At 44.5% G+C, this 20,579-nt stretch overlaps 1 protein-coding gene across 1 annotated transcript in view; it reads left to right on the forward strand.

Moving 5' to 3' along the window:
* The window catches only part of LOC143294533 (uncharacterized), a 45,873-nt gene that overhangs the window by 13,822 nt on the left and 11,472 nt on the right, over positions 1 to 20,579 (forward strand). The window contains exons 5-13 of the mRNA XM_076605898.1: positions 647 to 785; positions 1,765 to 1,937; positions 3,298 to 3,431; positions 4,260 to 4,416; positions 6,672 to 6,760; positions 11,213 to 11,414; positions 14,230 to 14,408; positions 15,114 to 15,273; positions 18,438 to 18,581. Of these exons, the coding sequence (XP_076462013.1) occupies positions 647 to 785; positions 1,765 to 1,937; positions 3,298 to 3,431; positions 4,260 to 4,416; positions 6,672 to 6,760; positions 11,213 to 11,414; positions 14,230 to 14,408; positions 15,114 to 15,273; positions 18,438 to 18,581 (1,377 nt within the window). The remainder of the gene's footprint in view (positions 1 to 646; positions 786 to 1,764; positions 1,938 to 3,297; positions 3,432 to 4,259; positions 4,417 to 6,671; positions 6,761 to 11,212; positions 11,415 to 14,229; positions 14,409 to 15,113; positions 15,274 to 18,437; positions 18,582 to 20,579) is intronic.

Here is a 20,579-nt window from a genome sequence, read left to right on the forward strand (position 1 = left end):
TGGATGGAATGTGTGTGTGTCTGGGTTTGGTCAACATTCGGCAGGTCTACGTGCGGTGTGAGTGGTAGTGTTGAGGGCTTGTGTCTGAAAGTGTGTGTGTGTGTGTGTGTGTGTGTGTGTGAGCGTGTGTAGGGGCCCTGGGGGTGAGTGTGTGAGTGTGTGTGTGTGTGTGTGTGTGTGTTTTGGGAGACCGGGGAGTGGGGGTGGGGTAGTGTGTGTGTGTGTGTGTTTTGGGAGACCGGGGTGTGGGGGTGGGGTAGTGTGTGTGTGTGTGTGTGTGTGTGTGTGTGTGTGTGTGTGTGAGGGGGCTGGGGTGTGAGAGTGTGTTTGTGTTAGGGGCCTTGGGGGGGGAGTGTGTGTGTCTTGGGCCGGGGGAGCGGGCGGAGTGTGTGCGTGTGTGTTGCAGGGTGCTGAAGGGGGAGTGTGTGTGTGCGTGTGTTGGGGGCCTTGAGGGGAGGGGGAGGAGTGCCAGGTGCCTGGGATGGGTATAGGGGTGGGGGGTGGGGAGGGTATGTGTGTGTTGGAGGGTGGTGGGGGCCTGGGGGGGGATGAATGTGTGTGTGTGTGTGTGTGTGTGTGAGAATGTAGAACCTTTTGTAGTTTATATGAGAGCCTTTTATTATTTTCCTCCTCTTCCCCCCACCAGATCGTCCGAGGGGAGTAAGCGGATTCTACTGTGAGGTGAAGGATTGGGACGAGAATATAAACTGCTCCTGGGAGTATGGAGTGAACTACATAAACCATTCGGATGTGTCAGTCTCCGTACACTTGATGGTGTCTGCATGGTGGGTCAGGTTGGTCTTGTGTACTGAGAAATGTTGGCTGTGTTTGATCCAGTGGGGTTCAGAAGAAACATGCGAGCGAGCCTCTGACTGTGACTGATGTTTGTTTTTAATACTGACCCCACCAAGTTGCTGCTCGTTTGATACGTTATCTTCAGCTTAATAGAGTTGTTAGACATTATCTGTCAGTGTATTTGTCAGTGTTTCAACTTAACAGAGTTGTTAGACATCATCTGTCAGTGTATTTGTACTTGTCAGTGTGTCTGTGGGGTGTTAAACCGGTGGTAACGCCTCAGCTTAAAAAGCGAGAGAGCCTGAGCGTTCAGGATCAGATCCCACAGTTGCCGGTATTTTCTCCCCCTTCGATAGACTGTGAGTGGTGGTCTTGATGCCAGTTATGCAGGTGAGATGATAAATGGAGATCCCGTGTGTAGCATACACTTAGCGCACATAAAAGAAGCAGAGAAAGCCAGATATATATCTGTGACCATGAGGAATCGCACATGTTTGTAGTTATGACGATATATTTATGTCCATTCTGTGTGTTATTTTGGTTGTATTTGTGTGTGTGTGTGTGTGTGTGTGTGTGTGCATGTGCATGTTCATGTCAATTCTGTGTGTAACTGTGTGGCCTGTGTGTGTATGTATGTGTGTTTTGTGTGTTTGTACATATATATATATATATTCTGGTGTGTCACTTTGTGTGGCATGTGTGTGTATATATGAGTGTTTTGCATATTTGTACACACACACACACACACACACACACACACATATATATATATATATAAACAGCAGTAGGCTCATGTCTTAAAACTTGTATTTTTAAAAAGCAGCAAATTTTTGCTGTAAAAACATCTTCTTCAGGCAAGGGTATATGTATAATGTATGCATGTGTCCACCTGTGTGTGTGTTTGTGTGGGTGCATCTGCGTGTGTGTATACACGTGTGCACCTGTGTGTGAATGCATGTATTGTTTCAGGTTTGGCACTCCCTGCAGTCAGCGGGTGTCGGCGCTGGACAGACGATCGCAGTGTGTGTGGTCAGGGGACCAGTTCCGAGCAGCCGCTCAATATATACTGGTGGTCAACGTCACCAATGAAGTCACAAAAGATTGGAACATGACTTATCACACGATAATTACAAAGAAGATTAGTAAGTACTTTTTTTTAAAGATTTTTTTTTTTTTTTTTAATAAATTCTTTTCAGTGTGATTTCAGTTAGACATAATACAAAAATATACAAGAAGAAGACAGTAGCAGGGAGAGAGAAAAAAAAAGGGGGGAACAACTGAAGGAACGAAATAAAATGAAGCAAACAAATGCTGTGTGTAAAGAAATAGCGTGGTGGCAAATGTCAAGTTCACTTAATGATCTGAGTGTCGCTGAATAAAATAAGCACTTGTGGTTGAATTTGTATTTGTATTTTTTTTTTGTCACAACAGATTTCTCTGTGTGAAATTTGGGCTGCTCTCCCCAGGGAGAATGCGTTGCTGCATTACAGCGCCACCCTTTTTTTTTGTGTGTAGTTTTTCCTGTGTGCAGTTTTATTTGTTTTTCCAATCGAAGTGTATTTTTCTACAGAATTTTGCCAGGAACAACCCTTTTGTTGCCATGGGTTCTTTTACGTGCGCTAAGTGCATGCTGCACACGGGACCTCGGTTTATCGTTTCATCCGAATGACTAGCGTCCAGACCACCTGTTAAAGTTGTAGTGGAGGGGGAGAAAATATCCGCGGCTGAGCCGTGATTTGAACCAGCACTCTCAGATTCTCTCGCTTCCAAGGCGGACGCGTTACCTCTAGGCCATCACTCCATTTGTCTCTGATTGTCTGCGGTGGCCTGAGTCTCCTGCATTCAGTCCCCATAATTTGGTGCACCTGGTGGGTCAGGGTGGAGAGATTTTCTGTTGCAACTCCCAGGTCAACAGAGATACAGATCTGTTTGTGTCTGAACTTACTCTCTGTTTTTGTATGTTTGTCAGTCGTGTCTGAGTATGACCATCAGAACCGCATAGGAGGCATCTGCTGTCCTGACTATCTGGGCTAGAATTTGATCACAGTGGAGTTACACCCTCACTGTGCTGGCCAAGAGGGCTTGAACATTGGGAAGGTCCCCAAACTCCAACTTTCCCCCCTAGGCTGCTGCACTGAGAGCCAGTGCAATCTTGCCTCCTAGTTTAAGAGCAATAACAAGAGAATCAAGTAATAATTAATGTTAAAAATGTCAAAAACATCACGGTTTTAGTCACTGCAGGTAACACACTTTCGTATAAGAAATACTTCATGAAGCCACTTTCAGAAACATGCTTAACTTAAAATAGGCGTGCTTGATATCCTGTAAGGAGGAATTTTGATTAACCCTTTCGCTGCCAGGAAAATAAGATTTAAGTGAAATCTATTTGCCAGGGTTTTTTCACAAAAAACGGGTATAAATTTTCATAAAATTCTGTGCTCTTTGTTATCGAGAAAATGCCCCATAACAGGGGTTGGCATCTCTGGTAATGGTTGGTTCCAGTCAAGCCGTCCCCTGTGAGCCATGTGAGGCGGACGGATGTGAACAGCAGCTGCATCGCTGTGGCCTGGTACCACACCCGGGTACATCGCCACATGGTCTTCAGGGTCAATGTCACCAGCGGGGGAGGTTCAGAGGTATCAGTTTGTTTGCTTTCTTCCTCTGAATGTATCTATATCTATATCTGTAGTATATTCAGGGTTGTTGTTTTTTCCTGTTTTCTGTGTTTCTCTCTCTCTCTCTCTCTCTCTCTCTCTTGTGTGTGTGAGAGAGAGAGAGGGGATAGTATATCCAGGGATTTGTTTTCTGATTGTTTCTGTTTTTATGTGTGTGTGTGTGAATAGTATATCTAGGGGTTTGTTTTCTGCATTTGTGTGTGTGTGTGTGTGTGTGTGTGAGGATAGTATATTTAGGGGTTTGTTTTCTGTATTTATGTGTGTGTGTGTGTGTGTGTGTGTGTGTGTGTGTGTGTGTGTGAGGATAGTATATCTAGGGGTTTGTTTTCTGTTTGTTTTCTGTGTTTGTGTGTGTGTGGGAGGATGGTATATTCAGGGGGTTGTTTTCTGCTTTCTGCGTTTGTGTGTGTGTGTGTGTGTGTGTGTGTGTGTGAGGATAGTATATCTAGGGGTTTGTTTTCTGTTTGTTTTCTGTGTTTGTGTGTGTGTGGGAGGATGGTATATTCAGGGGGTTGTTTTCTGCTTTCTGCGTTTGTGTGTGTGTGTGTGTGTGTGTGTGAGAGGATAGTATATCTAGGGGTTTGTTTTCTGTTTGTTTTCTGTGTTTGTGTGTGTGTGGGAGGATGGTATATTCAGGGGGTAGTTTTCTGCTTTCTGCATTTGTGTGTGTGTGTGAGGATAGTATATCTAGGGGTTTGTTTTCTGTATTATTGTATGTGTGTGTGTGTGTGTGTGTGTGTGTGTGAGGATAGTGTATCCAGGGGTTTGTTTTCTCTTTGCTGCGTTCAGTTGGTGTACAAGAAAAGTGTGGAGCTGTGCGGGCTGCTGCCCTACACAGCCTACACGGTTTCTGTGGAGTGTCGGCCCCTGGACACCAGCAACAGCAACACGCCCTTGGGATTCTGGAGTGAGGCTGTCGACATCACCGTCACCACTGCGCAGTCAGGTGAGTTCAGGAGGAAGGTGGCTGGCAGAAACTGGTTGAGGGGCTGATCTGTCAGTACGTTGTCTGTGAGGGTCTGGGTTCGAATCAAGAGTCCTGCCATTTCTCCCTGGTTTGACTGGAAAATCAGACTGGGAACTTGATGTTTTTGGGTGAGGAGGTGATACACCGAGGTCCTGTGTGAAGCTTGCACTTGGTGGACTGGAAAATAACCCACGTCGATATAAGTGTTGTCTGCTGGCGAAATTCTTACTTGAGATCCGCTGTGATAAGTACACAGATGTATTTGTATTTGTATTTCTTTTTATCACAACAGATTTCTCTGTGTGAAATTCGGGCTGCTCTCCCCAGGGAGAACGCGTCGCCATACTACAGCGCCACCCATTTTTTTTGGTATTTTTTCCTGTGTGCAGTTTTATTTGTTTTTCCTATTGAAGTGGATTTTTCTACAGAATTTTTGCCAGGAACAACCCTTTTGTTGCTGTGGGTTCTTTTACATGCGCTAAGTGCATGCTGCACACGGGACCTCGGTTTATCGTCTCATCCGAATGACTAGCGTCCAGACCACCACTCAAGGTCTAGTGGAGGGGGAGAAAATTTCAGGGGCTGAGCCGTGATTCGAACCAGCGCGCTCAGATTCTCTCGCTTCCTAGGCGGACGCGTTACCTCTAGGCCATCACTCCACTATGCATGTACTCAGGGCCTGATTAGCGTGTTGGTTTGTGCGGCTGGTGAGGCATCTGCTTAGCAGATGTGGTGTGATGTACATTGAATTGTCCGAAAGCAGTGACATCTCCTTGCATAACTGAAACTGAAGCGAAACAGGTGTGTTACAGATACTATCAACTGTACCGGAGTAACCTGAAGTGTTTTTTTCATTGTTGTTTTTTTTAAAGATATTCAACAGTAATTTAATTCATTAACATAATCAGATTCATTAAACAGATTGTTCATAAACACATACTTTTACCTTGTATATCATTTGTACTTGCATAAACAATGAGTGATCATTTTCCTGTAAATTTCCCTAGGGGATATGAACCAGATTTGTCATCAAAAGCATGCAGACGACTTTCATATCGAGGACGTGTCTGCGCACAGAACACCTTCCTCTGTTGCTTCCACATCAATTCTCTGTCTTCATAACTTGTGTGATCCTTAACTTGAGCAAACGGGAAGAACTTACACATAGCTGTAAGTTGGGATATGAGTTGTTTTCAACTCACAATACTGGCTGAAAGCATGCTTTTCTTCCTTTTGTCTTCACAGAAATATATCCAAAGCAGTGCAACAAATGAAGTTGGACTGGTGTTTTTTCCGTTGCATTTTTCCATAGCCAAGACTCGCCAGCATAAGAAACACAACCAGCTCTAAAAATACATACTGTCACAAGTCGTTGATCTCAACAAAGAAAACCGCGCTCGCTGTTTCTTTGCAGAACAAAGACAGTAATCTGACAGTGAGGTTGTAGTTTCACGTAGATGACTGATTTTAAAAGGCCAAATCTTTTAATCAGAATCAGTAAAAAAAAAAAAAAAATTGCTGTTTCAGTTGGGTAGAATTTTATGGAAAATCATTTGGAGGGGGGGGGGGAGGAGTGGTTTGGGGGGGGGGGGGGTGTGTTCTTATGCAATTGTGCGCATGGGAAATCATTCAAATTAATTGGGTCCCATATTTAGGGGGTATGAAGCATTCGGATGAAGAAAAATTCAGCACGGTTGTCACACATGCTGCTGGTGTGGTTAGTTACTGGTGGGGAGGGAAAGAAAAGATGATAACATAAAAGATACTGCGCACACTAGTGCTCACCATCCTTGATGTGCATGCCAGTCCTGAACTGTGTGACAGCAGCAGAACTGCAGTGAAAATTCTGAAAAAATGCAGATACATGTTCAAAGCGTACCTAAACAATCAATAAGGTTGCTTTGCAATAAGTTTGAACTATGAAGAACAGACTTGTTATTTTGATTACAGTTGTGCTCAGATGTTTGCTGTCTTTATGAATTTGTAATAGAAAGCAAAAGTTGTCTTGGATTTTTCTCTAAACACACACACATGTACACACACATGCACACACTTGTGCGCGCGCGCACACACACACACACACACACACACACACACACACACACAGACAAATTTGGTCATGCCCTGTCACTGTTATCACATAAGAGTTTGGAATGATTGAAACATTCTGCCATGGAATATAATTCTTAACTGTAGCAATGAGTTTGCTTTTATTTTTTTCCTTCTTTTTCCAGCACCCATTTCAAGTTTTCAAGTGCACAGGGGAGGGTATCTGCTTGGTCCGTGCAAAGATGGAACAAGGGACGTCACTCTGTTTCTTAAGGTGAGCTTGTGAAGACCTGCTGCACATTACACAGTGACACATGGTGAAGAATGGATGTGCTTGTATCTCCTCCTGGCATCCTAACATTGATGGCCATCTGTGGAATGCTGGTACTGATAGTGCCACAGGCCATCCCGGTTGTGGCCTTGTATGGGGACGAACCTAGGTGTGACCGTGTATGGGGACAAACCCAGGTGTGGCTGTGTATGGGGATACACTTGGGGGTATTGGGGTGAACTCAGGTGTGGCTGTGTATGGGGATACACTTGGGGGTATTGGGGTGAACTCAGGTGTGGCTGTGTATGGGTTTACACTGGGGTGTATGGGGGTGAACTCTGGTGTGGCTGTGTATGGGGATACACTGGGGTGTATTGGGGTGAACTCAGGTGTGGCTGTGTATGGGGATACACTTGGGTGTATGGGGGTGAACTCAGGTGTGGCTGTGTATGGGGATACACTTGGGGGTATTGGGGTGAACTCAGGTGTGGCTGTGTATGGGGATACACTTGGGGGTATTGGGGTGAACTCAGGTGTGGCTGTGTATGGGTTTACACTGGGGTGTATGGGGGTGAACTCTGGTGTGGCTGTGTATGGGGATACACTGGGGTGTATGGGGGTGAACTCAGGTGTGGCTGTGTATGGGGTTTACACTGGGGTGTATGGGGGTGAACTCTGGTGTGGCTGTGTATGGGGATACACTGGGGTGTATTGGGGTGAACTAAGGTGTGGCTGTGTATGGGGATACACTTGGGTGTATGGGGGTGAACTCAGGTGTGGCTGTGTATGGGGATACACTTGGGGGTATTGGGGTGAACTCAGGTGTGGTTGTGTATGGGGATACACTGGGGTGTATGGGGGTGAACTCTGGTGTGTATGGGGGTGAACTCAGGTGTGGCTGTGTATGGGGATACACTTGGGGGTATTGGGGTGAACTCAGGTGTGGCTGTGTATGGGTTTACACTGGGGTGTATGGGGGTGAACTCAGGTGTGGCTGTGTATGGGGATACACTTGGGTGTATGGGGGTGAACTCAGGTGTGGCTGTGTATGGGGATACACTTGGGGGTATTGGGGTGAACTCAGGTGTGGCTGTGTATGGGGATACACTTGGGTGTATAGGGGTGAACTCTGGTGTGTATGGGGGTGAACTCAGGTGTGGCTGTGTATGGGGATACACTGGGGTGTATGGGGGTGAACTCTGGTGTGGCTGTGTATGGGGATGCACCCAGATGTGGCTGTTTATGGGTAAGAACCTAGGTGTGGCTGTGTATGGGGACAAACCCAGGTGTGACCTTGTACGGGGAAGAACCCAGGTGTGACTGTGAATGGGGATGAACTGAGGTGTGGCTGTGTGTGAGGACAAACAGGTGTGGCCATATATGGGGACGAACCCAGGTGTGGCTGTGTATGGGGTGAGCCTAGGTGTGGCTGGGGACGGACCCAGGTGTGGCTGTTTATGGGTATGTACCCAAGTGTGACTTTGTATTTGGACGAACTCAGTTGCGGCCATTTATGGGGATGAACCCAGGTGTTGCCACTTATGTGGACGAACCCAGGTATGACTGTATTTGGACAAACTCAGGTATGGCCATTTATGGGGACAAACCTAGGTGTGGCCATTTATGGGGACAAACCCAGGTGTGGCCATTTATGGGGACAAACCCAGGTGTGACTGTATTTGGACAAACTCAGGTATGGCCATTTATGGGGACAAACTCAGGTGTGGCCATTTATGGGGACAAACCCAGGTGTGGCCATTTATGGGGACGAACCTAGGTGTGACTGTATTTGGACAAACTCAGGTATGGCCATTTATGGGGACAAATCCAGGTGTGGCCATTTATGGGGACAAACCCAGGTGTGGCCATTTATGGGGACAAACCCAGGTGTGACTGTATTTGGACAAACTCAGGTATGGCCATTTATGGGGACAAACCCAGGTGTGGCCATTTATGGGGACGAACCTAGGTGTGACTGTATTTGGACAAACTCAGGTATGGCCATTTATGGGGACAAACTCAGGTATGGCCATTTATGGGGACAAACCTAGGTGTGGCCATTTATGGGGACAAACCCAGGTGTGGCCATTTATGGGGACGAACCTAGGTGTGACTGTATTTGGACAAACTCAGGTATGGCCATTTATGGGGACAAACTCAGGTATGGCCATTTATGGGGACAAACCCAGGTGTGGCCATTTATGGGGACGAACCTAGGTGTGACTGTATTTGGACAAACTCAGGTATGGCCATTTATGGGGTCAAACCCAGGTGTGGCCATTTATGGGGACGAACCTAGGTGTGACTGTATTTGGACAAACTCAGGTATGGCCATTTATGGGGACAAACTCAGGTATGGCCATTTATGGGGACAAACCTAGGTGTGGCCATTTATGGGGACAAACCCAGGTGTGGCCATTTATGGGGACAAACCCAGGTGTGACTGTATTTGGACAAACTCAGGTATGGCCATTTATGGGGACAAACCCAGGTGTGGCCATTTATGGGGACGAACCTAGGTGTGACTGTATTTGGACAAACTCAGGTATGGCCATTTATGGGGACAAATCCAGGTGTGGCCATTTATGGGGACGAACCCAGGTGTGGCTGTGTACTGGGATGAACCCAGGTTTGACCGCGTATGGGGGCTCAGAATCAGCAGTATGAGAGGGGGAGAGAAAAAAAAAAAGCATCCCATAGCCTTTTACTGCCATTTGGGGTGTGAATTTACACTCAACAGTGTGTATGTGGCAGCTGATGTTCCTCTTCCTCAATCTTTGTGCTCAGGCCATCGCTGCCGCCACAAACAACACACAAGAAACAAACAACAGCAACAACAACACAAAGTCCATCTGCCTTTGCTAACAACATAGCATAACCACATAAACACATAAAGCTCTACCCAGTAAGAAACCAGACCTGCCTAGCATTGAAAGCCGCCTGATCCAGTGCCAGCTACGCTGAACAGGACACGTTGTCTGCATGACAGACAGCAGGATCCCGAAGATGCTTTTGTATGGCCAGCTGAAGGAAGGCCACCCTGAACTTGGAAGACCCTGCAAACACTTCAAGGACACCTTGAAGACAAACCTCAAAGCCTGTGACATAGACATTGCTTCCTGGGAAACTGATGCCCTTGACTGCTCTTGCTGGAGGATGCTGTGCTCTAGTGGCATAAAGACGTTTGAAAACAAGAGAACGCTGGCCATTAAGGAGGAGAAGCATGACTGAAGGAAGCAGTGCTCGACTTCTGGAGACGTTTTCCCTTGCAACACCTGTGGGAAGTGCTGTGCATCCAGAATCGGCCTCTTCTCCCATATGAGGACACACACCGACAGATAAGCCTGCCTGCCAACTTATCCGTCGGTCCAACGGGAGACTCCATCACCCAATAAGAAACAAGTAAGCACAAAACATATGCAGACAAGTCAAAGGAATCAAAGTAAATATAATGACATTGACAAGTACCAGGCAAAACAATACACGAAGAGACACAAAGTTACGAATATGAAGTATCAAATAAAAAATGGAAACTGTGTGATGCGAAAGATTGGGAGGGAGAGTGGGAGTCATGGTGGCAATTTAGCTTACAGAAAAACCAACTGCTTTGCAATATTCATTTGTCATCGTCATCCTCCTCCTTCACCATCATCAATATAAACAAAACAATCTCAAAGTCTGTGGCCTTTCATGCCCTGCTCTCATGGTGACCTCAGTTTCGATACCCCTCCACTTCCGTGCTTGGGGTGAGTCCTGTCAATGTCGTCAGTGTCGGCAGATTCATGGGGGGCTGTTGTTTGAGGGACGTGGTGGCGGTCTCCACTCTGGGAGAGACGCTCTCTCAGTCTGGCTCCGCGACTAAGCCATTATTGTCGTTAGTAGGGGGCTTAGTAGGTGGTGTCCTAAGTACGTTAAAACAGAACAGGCACCACTGAACACCACCGAAGTGACTCAGCAGCAGTGCAGGGTCTCCTCTGGTGTGTGGCCTCCGGGCGACCTAACATCGATGGTTCCCTGTGGACTGCCGACGCTGGAACTGCGATGGACGAACCCGGGTGTGGCCGTGTATAGGGGAATCTAAATGAGCGGTGTGGGAGTAATGCCACTGAAACGGCGCAGATGATGGGGCAGCAAAAAAAAAAAAAAAAAAAAAAAAAAAAAAAATTCATTTGCAGGTCTAGCGCTCCATTGCAGAATTGTTATTACAGAATTCAGATTTGCCCAGATTTCAAAACAAATTCGTGTACAACTTTGAAAAAGTTGACATTTTCGTCTAAACTCAATTATTGTGCACCTCCACACAGCAGGATTGTTTAACTTCTGAGTTCCAGTGGGAGAGTGTATTAATTGTTTGGAGATGAATGTTAATATAGCGAGGGCAGTGGAGGAGAAAGTAATCAGCTGTTTCATTGGGGTCACCACAAGCACACCCTGGGTCATCCATCCGCCTTGCAGGGGGTTCCTGCCCGCGAGCGGAATGGGAAGATCGTGGGCTACCAGCTGGTGTACAACGGGTCGAGTCACACGGTCGACCGGCCCTCCCCCACCACGGCCCTGCTGCATAATGTCACCTGCGGAGCTGAGTTCCCGGTTCAGATCTACTCCCGGACTGTGGCGGGGCGGTCCCGCACCAACGCCATGCTGTACGTCAGTGCAGGTATGTCCCTGCAACATGTGTGCCAGTGCAGGTGTGTCAGTGTAGGTGTGGAATTACAGGTATGTCCCTACAAGTATGTTAGTACAAGTGTGTCCCTAGAGGTATGTCAGTTCAGGTATTTCAGTGCATGTATGTTGTTCATGTGTGTCAGTACAGGTATGCTAATGAAGGTTTGTCAGTTCAGGTATGTCATACAGGTTTGTCCATTCATGTATGTCCGTACAGGTATGTCCATGCAGGTATGTCAGTTCGGGTATGTCAGTACAGGTATGCCCATACACGTATATCAATACAGGCATGTCCATGTAGGTATGTCAGTTCAGGTATGTTCAAAGCCTGACTAAACGCGTTGGGTTGCGCTGCTGGTCAGGCATCTGCTTAGCAGATGTGGTGCAGCGTATATAGTTTGTCCGAACGCAGTGACACCTCCATGAGCTGCTGATGCTGATGCTGGCACAGGGTATCATATTTCAGTACATGGTATTTCTGTACAAGAGTGTCGGGATAAGTATGTGATTGTTCTGTTTATTTTGATGATAGTGATGTTGATGATGATAGTGATAGTGATAGTGGTAATAATGATAGTACACTTACATAGCACTCTCATACCTCACAAAGCACTTTGCAATAACATGTCAGTCAGACACAGAGCACACAAGTACACACACACGCACGAACACATGCATGCAATGCAGTGCACCGCACCACACCACACCACACCACAGACACAAACACACACACACACACACACACACACACACACACACACACACACACACACACACACACACACACACACACACACACACACACACACACACACACACACACACACACACACACACACACACACACACACACACACAAGCACGAGCTTGGAAGAAAAATCTGTGGCTCCATAGAATACAGATGTGGAATAGAGTGTCTCAGTGTGGTTATAGAATTACTACCAGGATTTCTTAACGATGATGCAGTGACAAAAGTTGTAACCCAAAGATGAAATGAAAAAGATTTATCTTTTGTTTCGTTTTTTAAATCAGCGCTTGCATTTCAAATTCAAAGTGTGTTGGTGGTGGTGGTGGTGGTGGTTGGTGGTTGGTTGGTTGGTTGGTTGGGTGTGTGTGTGTGTGTGTGTATGTGTGTGTGTGTGTGTGTGTGTGTGTGTGTGTGTGTGTGTGTGTGTGTGTGTGTGTGTGTGTGTGTAACATTGATGTAATGTGTTATGTGAAACATCAGTGTTTTTGTAAAGCTCCTTGAGCAGATTTCTGGATAGTGTGCTATATAAGCATCCATTATTATCATTATTATTAAAGTGAAGCCACACTGATCTCATACACAATGAGTCAGTAGTCCAGAGGTACGGAGAAGGGCTCACCACATGACCAAGTATTATTGTACTGAAATATGACCAAAAAAAGCAACAACAAACAGGTCTTCAGTTCCGTTCAGTTTCTTTCTCAACAAAGGTGTCAGTATGCTTCCATGGAGTCTCCCATCGGACCGACGGATGAGTAGGCAGGCAGGTTTATCTGTCGGTGTGTGTCCTCATATGGGAGAAGAGGCTGATTCTGGATGCGCAGCACTTCCCACGGGTGTTGCAAGGGAAAATGTCTCCAGAAGTTGAGCCCTGTTTCCTTCGCTCATGCTTCTCCTTAATGGCCAGCGTTCTCTTGTTTTCAAACGTCTTTATTTGTATTTGTATTTGTATTTCTTTTTATCACAACAGATTTCTCTGTGTGAAATTCGGGCTGCTCTCCCCAGGGAGAGCGCGTCGCTATACTACAGCGCTACCCATTTTTTTGTATTGTTTCCTGCATGCACTTTTATTTGTTTTTCCTATTGAAGTGGATTTTCCTACAGAATTTTGCCAGGAACAACCCCTTTGTTGCTGTGGGTTCTTTTATGTGCGCTAAGTGCATGCTGCACAGGGGACCTCGGTTTATCGTCTCATCCGAATGACTAGCGTCCAGACCACCACTCAAGGTCTAGTGGAGGGGGAGAAAATATCGGCAGCTGAGCCGTGATTCGAACCAGCGCACTCAAATTCTCTCGCTTCCTAGGCGGACGCGTTACCCCTAGGCCATCACTCCACTTTATGCCACTAGAGCACAGCATCCTCCAGCGAGAGCAGTCAAGAATGCTTACACATATCTATATATGCTACAATGCATCTGCTGGGCAAATGCTTGAGCAGCAGCATTATCTAATGCGTTAGTCAGGCCTTGAGTGCATGCATATAAGTGGATTTCTTATATAGAAATTGCCAGAGGACAATTCTCTTGTTGCCATGGGTTCTTTTTCAGTGCACCAAGTGTGTGCTGCACTCAGAACCTCGGTTTATCATACTATCCAAATGACTAGATGCTCAGTTTGAATTTCCAGTCAAAAACTTGGGAGAGAGGGTGAGACTGGGATTTGAACCCAGACTCTCACGGACTCTGTATTGATATACAAGCATCTTATCCATCCTGCCACCTTTCTCCCTTGAGGTAATAATAATAATTAGAAGAATACTACAACTACCACTACTATTAATGATAATAATGGATAGTTATGTAACACACTGTCCAGAAATCTGCTCCAGGTGCTTTACAAAACACTTTTGTCTACATAGCATGTTACATCAGTTTTACGCAAACATGCCAAAATGTGGCCAACAAACTAAACACACACACACATGCACATGTGCACACACACACACATGCACAAACACGCGCACACACACACATACACACACACACACACACACACAAACACACAAGCACAAGCACACACACACACACACTGCATACACACAATGATTGTCGTCGGACAGAGGACGCAGACCCTGTGGCAGAGCTTGCAGTGGAGATGTTGGATGGAGGGGGAGTGAGAGTGGTGTGGAGCAACGCCAGCAATGACAATGACGACAGTGACAACGACGATGACATGAACATCACCGTGTTTCGATGCCTCAAGGATCGGGAGACGTTGGACAGGACCTGCAAAGAACACGTATGATATGCCCCCTTGTTTTTACTAACATGACTGTGTAAACTGTGTGAGTCTTTTTTTTTCCTTTTTATTTATTTTTAAATTTTTTTTTTTTTTAAGGAGAAATCAGAGGTTGCGTAAAAGTTCTGCAAATGAGCTGGATAGTCTCAGCATCCTTGGAAGGCTCTTTCCCACTTTTTTTCCTTCTCTCTCTCTGTCTCTCTCTCTGTCTCTCTCTCTCTCCTTTTTTTTTTTGTCTCTCTCCTTTTTTTTCTCTTTCTTTTTTTTTTTCTTTTCGTTTGACCATGTGAGTCTTTGTAATGGCATGTTGTGTGTGTCCGTGCTACACTTTCAGCGTTGGCATTTTTCTCAGCTGCTGCATAGGAAGCAAACTTGGTAGGATGCATGCAGGTGAGAATAAAGTCTTTGAAGTCATCTGCTTTATGGTGATGTGGCAAGCAGGGTGAGTGGTCGGAGGTTAAGGTCATTGTTTGGCAAAATAGAAAAAAAGCTTGATAGAGATAGCACTAGCCGACAGAATTTTAGGTACGGGAAAATGTTCAGTCTGGTGTGAAAAAGGTGTTATGAGGAAAAACAAAATGGAATTTCAATCAGCCATATCCGCAGGAACCTTGAGTTATTTATTTGATTCTAGCTGATCAGCTCTTCAGGTTGTTAACCGTGTGTAGTGTTGTTATTTTTTTGGTTTTTTTTTTGTTTTTTCAGGAAGAAATTGAGTGGACCAACATTCCCTTCAGCGCTGGCGGCGTGGACTTTGCCAGGCAGTCGGCCAGCGGAAGGGAGGCAAGCACGCAGGACTTCCTGTTTGGCGTGTCCCGAGGCGGCCAGCCCCTCCAGTGGGCTGACTGCTACTACAGGCCTCATGGTCAGTACACTGTGCTGAGTAGAGTGATAGTAATGATGATAATGTAATATGATATAGTATGATAAGGTATGTTATGATATGATGTATGATATATAATGTAATACAGTGTAATATGATACGATATAATACATGATATGAAATGTGATAGAATAGAATAGAATGTAATATGATATAATATAATATAATATAATATGATATAATATAATATAATATCAGTATCTCTGTGTGTGTGTGTGTGTGTGTGTGTGTTTAACAGGAGAAAAGAAGTGACAGCACCTTTTGTGAGAAATGTCCATGCTGGTTTCTGTTCTCTGTGTGTCCTCCCATGTTTGAGTTGTGGTGCACCAAGCTACACTCCTAGAGCACCATGTTTCCAGTGACCCCTGTTAACATTTGACTCTCGTTCCTGACCCTTCTTTTATATCGAGTTTTGTTTGTTGTTGGTTTTTTGTTGTTGGTATTTTTGTTTTGTTTTGTTTTGTTTTTTCATGTGAATTTTTTCTTCATGGTCGCATTCAACATTTTCAGCGTCATCAGCAACAAAGACAGAAACATTGGGGTTTTTTTTCTGTTCAGTTTGTGTTTATTTACTTTAAAAGATTGCAAGTTTCCAGTATGTTCCTGCATAGGACTGAGCATAGTTTGGACTGTGCTGCTGTTTTTTTTTGGTTTTTGACTCACTTGTGTAAACAAAGTGAGTCCATGTTTTAACCCGGTGTTCGGTTGTCTGTGTGTGTGTCTGTGTGTCTGTGTGTCTGTGGTAAACTTTAACATTGACATTTTCTCTGCAACTACTTTGTCAGTTGACACCAAATTTGGCATAAAAATAGGAAAAATTCAGTTCTTTCCAGTCATCTTGTTTAAAACAATATTGCACCTCTGGGATGGGCACAAAAAAAAAAAAAGAATGAAGCCTAATTATATGCAAACTGCATTTACTGTTATATTTATATTTTTTGTATTCTCTAAACTTGGCACTTCGATCTGATATTCTGACCCAACAACTAGAGCAGTCATTATTATCATTTTTTGTTCAAACAGGAACTTCTTTTGCTAAGCATGGAAGTTTTATTTATTTTGCAAACGTTTTGGTGCAGATAGTAAAAAAGGGAAATTACTCTGTAATTAATGCTAGGGGAGTTAATTTGCTTTAAACTGATCTTTCTCATCTTAAACATTACATTTTGAAATTATACTCAATACATAAAAAGCTTGGATTTTTTTTTTAAAGTGTATCACAAGTGAGTCTTGAAGGCCTTGCCTCTCTTGTTTGTTTTGTTTTGTTTTTCCTTGAAAGACCTTCAGTGACTGTATATGTTTTGGAGTACTGTGTTGATCATTTCAAATGAATTAACCTGTTGTTTTTTTAAGACCGGCAATGCATATGTGAGTGAAACAAGAGTAAAGTAGAATGTTTGATTATTTTTTTGTTATTCTAATATTGTTGTTGTTCAGCTAACATTTTCAAAGCTCAAAACTACTAATCTTGCGAATCCAGGAATGGGGAATAATGACAACCAGCATAGAAAAACTGATGCTTCCAGACTTTTGTTTTTGAAAAAAGAAAAGAAATTGCGGGTCAGATATTCATTTAATCATAACAAAACATTCTTTTTCTGAATTAATTGTCCTTTCAGCAGAGATATACTTTTACTTACTTCATTTCAGAAATTGATCCAGAGTGTTATTATTCTACGCTCGATAATTCTTTGTGTGAAAATTCCCTGGTAAATAGGATTTTGTTATCTGCCTAATTTCTAGGCAGGCTAAGGGTTAATACATTTGAGTTGGGTTCTGTTGTTTTTTTAGTGACAATGTTATTTGTCATCAATGTTTTTTCTATATTTTTCATGTTTTGTTATCCTTTACTCAGTATTAATACTCTCCTTGTGTTAGGAAAAAGAAAACAAACAACAACAAACAAAAACCAACCATATTGCAAGCTGTCATCGGAGTGCATTGCAATTACCCAACGTATTTTATGGTGTTGGTTTACCACACTGAGATTGTACGAGATATATGTCAAATGGAACTATTGATGATGATGATAATTCTATTTCAAGGGGAAAATATGAACATCACTGCAGGGGATAAAGAAAAATGAAAAGAAAAGAAAAAAGAAGAAAGGAAATAGACAAAAAATAAAATAGGGATTATTTCTTCAGCAAACAGCTTTGGTTTATAAATTGTGGATGTGGTGACAGATCATACAGCTTAAAGAAAAAAAATTTTTTTTGCAGGAATTCAAATGAATCCTTGAAACAATGTACGTCTGGCTCTGCTGCAGTCACAAACGGGAAATGGACTTTATTGTGAAAATAGTTTTGATTGTTATTGATTTTTTCCCAGATATTTTATGATAAGGATTTTTCTTTTAGAGAAATGTCACATAAAGTCTTAAATATCTATCTATATGTATAAATGTATATACAATGAAAGAGAGAAAAAAAAAAAAATGCGTGTGTGTGTGTTTACAGATTTTTGTTTGCAGAAATGTCAAAGTCTCAAATGCGCACGTGCACACACACATGCATGCACGCACACACGCATGCAGAGTCTCTGTCTCTCTCTCTCTCTCTCTCTCTCTCTCTCTCTCTCTCTCTCTCTCTCTCTCTCTCACACACACACACACACACACACACACATTTTCTCTGGAAAAATTATTATATGTCAGGACCTCCTGATACATATATAGACATACATCTGTCGATTAGTGTTCAGTGTCGTAGTGTCCAGAAAAAAAGAAAGAAGAGGGACTGGTATGATCGAGGAAAGTAGAATTTGTGGTTAATTCCGTAATTAGTTACAGGACCTTTTGGGGATGAATTTTGTTTTGTTTTGGAATATTAAAAAAAGAAAAAGAAAAAAAAAAGTAACTCCATATTTTGGTGATGCCTATGATTACGGTGTTGTATGCTGTGTGTGTGGTGGTGTGTGTGTGTGCGTGAGTGTGTGTGCGTGTGTGTGTGTGCGTGTGTGTGTGTTTGTGTATGTGTGTGCATGTGTGTGTGTTGAGGGGTGTGTGTGTGTGTGTGTGTGTGTGGTGATGTGTGTTGTATTTATGTTGAGGTGTGTGTGTGTGTGTGTGTGCATGTGTGTGCCTGTGCATGTGCGTGTGCATGTGCATGTGTGTGTGTGCCCGTGTGTGTGTGTATGTTGGACAGCTAGGATGGCGGCGCCGGAGCTGTGGGTGAAGGGGATGGACGGAGGGCTGGAGGTGGAGTGGAGCCTGAGGCAGTGCACGGAGAGCTACCCCGTCCACACCACCGCTGTCCGCCTCTACTACTGCCGGCAGGGCCGCTGTCCCCGTAAGTGCTGTGTCTCCATGAGCGTCCCTGCATGGCATGGCGCAAGTGTCCTCGTAAAATGTCCCTGTATGTGAATGGAACAAGTTTCCCACATGGCACAAGTGTCCCTGTAAGTGTAAATGCCCCCCATCAGTGAACAGAACAAGTTAGTGAGCGAAGTGAGTGTCCCTGCTTGGCACAGATGTCCCCGCATGGCACATGTGTAAATGTCCCCATCAGCGAATGAAACAAGTGTCCCTGTATGTGAACGAAACAAGTGTCCCCACATGGCCTAAGTGTTCCCACATGGCCCAAGTGTCTCCGCATGGCACAAGTGTCCCCACATGGCACAAGAGTACCTGCATGGAACAAGGGTCCCTGTAAAGGTTCCAATAAGTGAATGGGACAAGTGTTCCCACATGGCACAAGTGTCCCCACATGGCACAAGTGTCCCCACATGGCACAAGTGTCCCCACATGGCACACGGGTCCCTGTAAGTGTGAATGCCCCCCATCAGTGAACAGAACAAGTTAGTGAGCGAAGTGAGCGTCCCTGCTTGGCACTGATGTCGCCGCATGGCACATGTGTAAATGTCCCCGTCAGAGAATGAAACAAGTGTCCCCACATGGCCTAAGTGTTCCCACGTGGCCCAAGTGTCTCCGCATGGCACAAGTGTCCCTGCATGGCACAAGTGTCCCCACATGGCAGAAGTGTCCCCGCATGGCACAGGGGTCCCTGTAAATGTTCCAGTAAGTGAATGGGACAAGTGTCCCTACATGGCACAAGTGTCCCCACATGGCACAGGGGTCCCTGTAAATGTTCCAATAAGTGAATGGGACAAGTGTCTCCACATGGCACAAGTGTCCCCACATGGCACAGGGGTCCCTGTAAATGTTCCAATAAGTGAATGGGACAAGTGTCTCCACATAGCACAAGTGTCTCCACATGGCACAAGTGTCCCCACATGGCACAAGGGTCCCTGTAAATGTTCCAGTAAGTGAATGGGACAAGTGTCCCCACATGGCACAAGTGTCTCCACATGGCACAAGTGTCCCCCGTTTGGCACAATTGTCCCCGCATGGCACATGTGTAAATGTCCCCGTCAGCGAATGAAACAAGTGTCCCTGTATGTGAACGAAACAAGTGTCCCCACATGGCCTAAGTGTTCCCACGTGGCCCAAGTGTCTCCGCATGGCACAAGTGTCCCTGCATGGCACAAGTGTCCCTACATGGCAAAAGTGTCCCCGCATGGCACAAGGGTCCCTGTAAAGGTTCCATTAAGTGAATGGGACAAGTGTCCCCACATGGCACAAGTGTCTCCACATGGCACAAGTGTCCCCCGTTTGGCACAAGTGTCCCCGCATGGCACATGTGTAAATGTCCCCATAAGTGAACAAAACATGTGCCCCTCATTGCACAAGTGTCCCTGTTTTATGTCCCTGTAAATGAGCAAAACAAGTGTCCTGCATGGATATCTTCTTGTATGTGTTTGGGTATGTTTACCTTTACATATGATGTTGGTGTGTATTTTTGTTGTCGTTTTCCTAGTTTCTGTGTTCTTTGTTTTTTTTTTCTTTTCTTTTTTTTGATTTTGAGTATGTATATGTATTTTGTAGTGTGACATTATACCTAATCATTTATGTGAAAAGTTATGTATCAATATTGCGGTCTAAAAAAAAACTAACTCCAAAAAACCAACATGATAGTCTAAGTGATGAAGGATTTGACATTTTGCTCGAAGATTCAATGAAGACCATTCATGATTTACTTCATGTAGTGTGCTAGTGTAAATAGAATAGAATAGAATATGTCTTTATTACCAAGTGTACCAGGGTCACAAGGAATATTGGCCAAAATGATCAATACATTATCCCCTCATAGTCATGACGATGCTTAGGGTACTTGTGTTAAATGTTCATAAACCCATGGTTGCTTCGTAATACACTTTTGATGGATAAGAAAAAAAAAAGAAAAAGAAAAAAGAAAGCAAAAAAGTGTCCCTGCATGGCATAAGCATCC

This window comes from Babylonia areolata, chromosome 20 (genome assembly GCF_041734735.1).
Source record: "Babylonia areolata isolate BAREFJ2019XMU chromosome 20, ASM4173473v1, whole genome shotgun sequence".
NCBI lineage: Eukaryota > Metazoa > Mollusca > Gastropoda > Neogastropoda > Buccinidae > Babylonia > Babylonia areolata.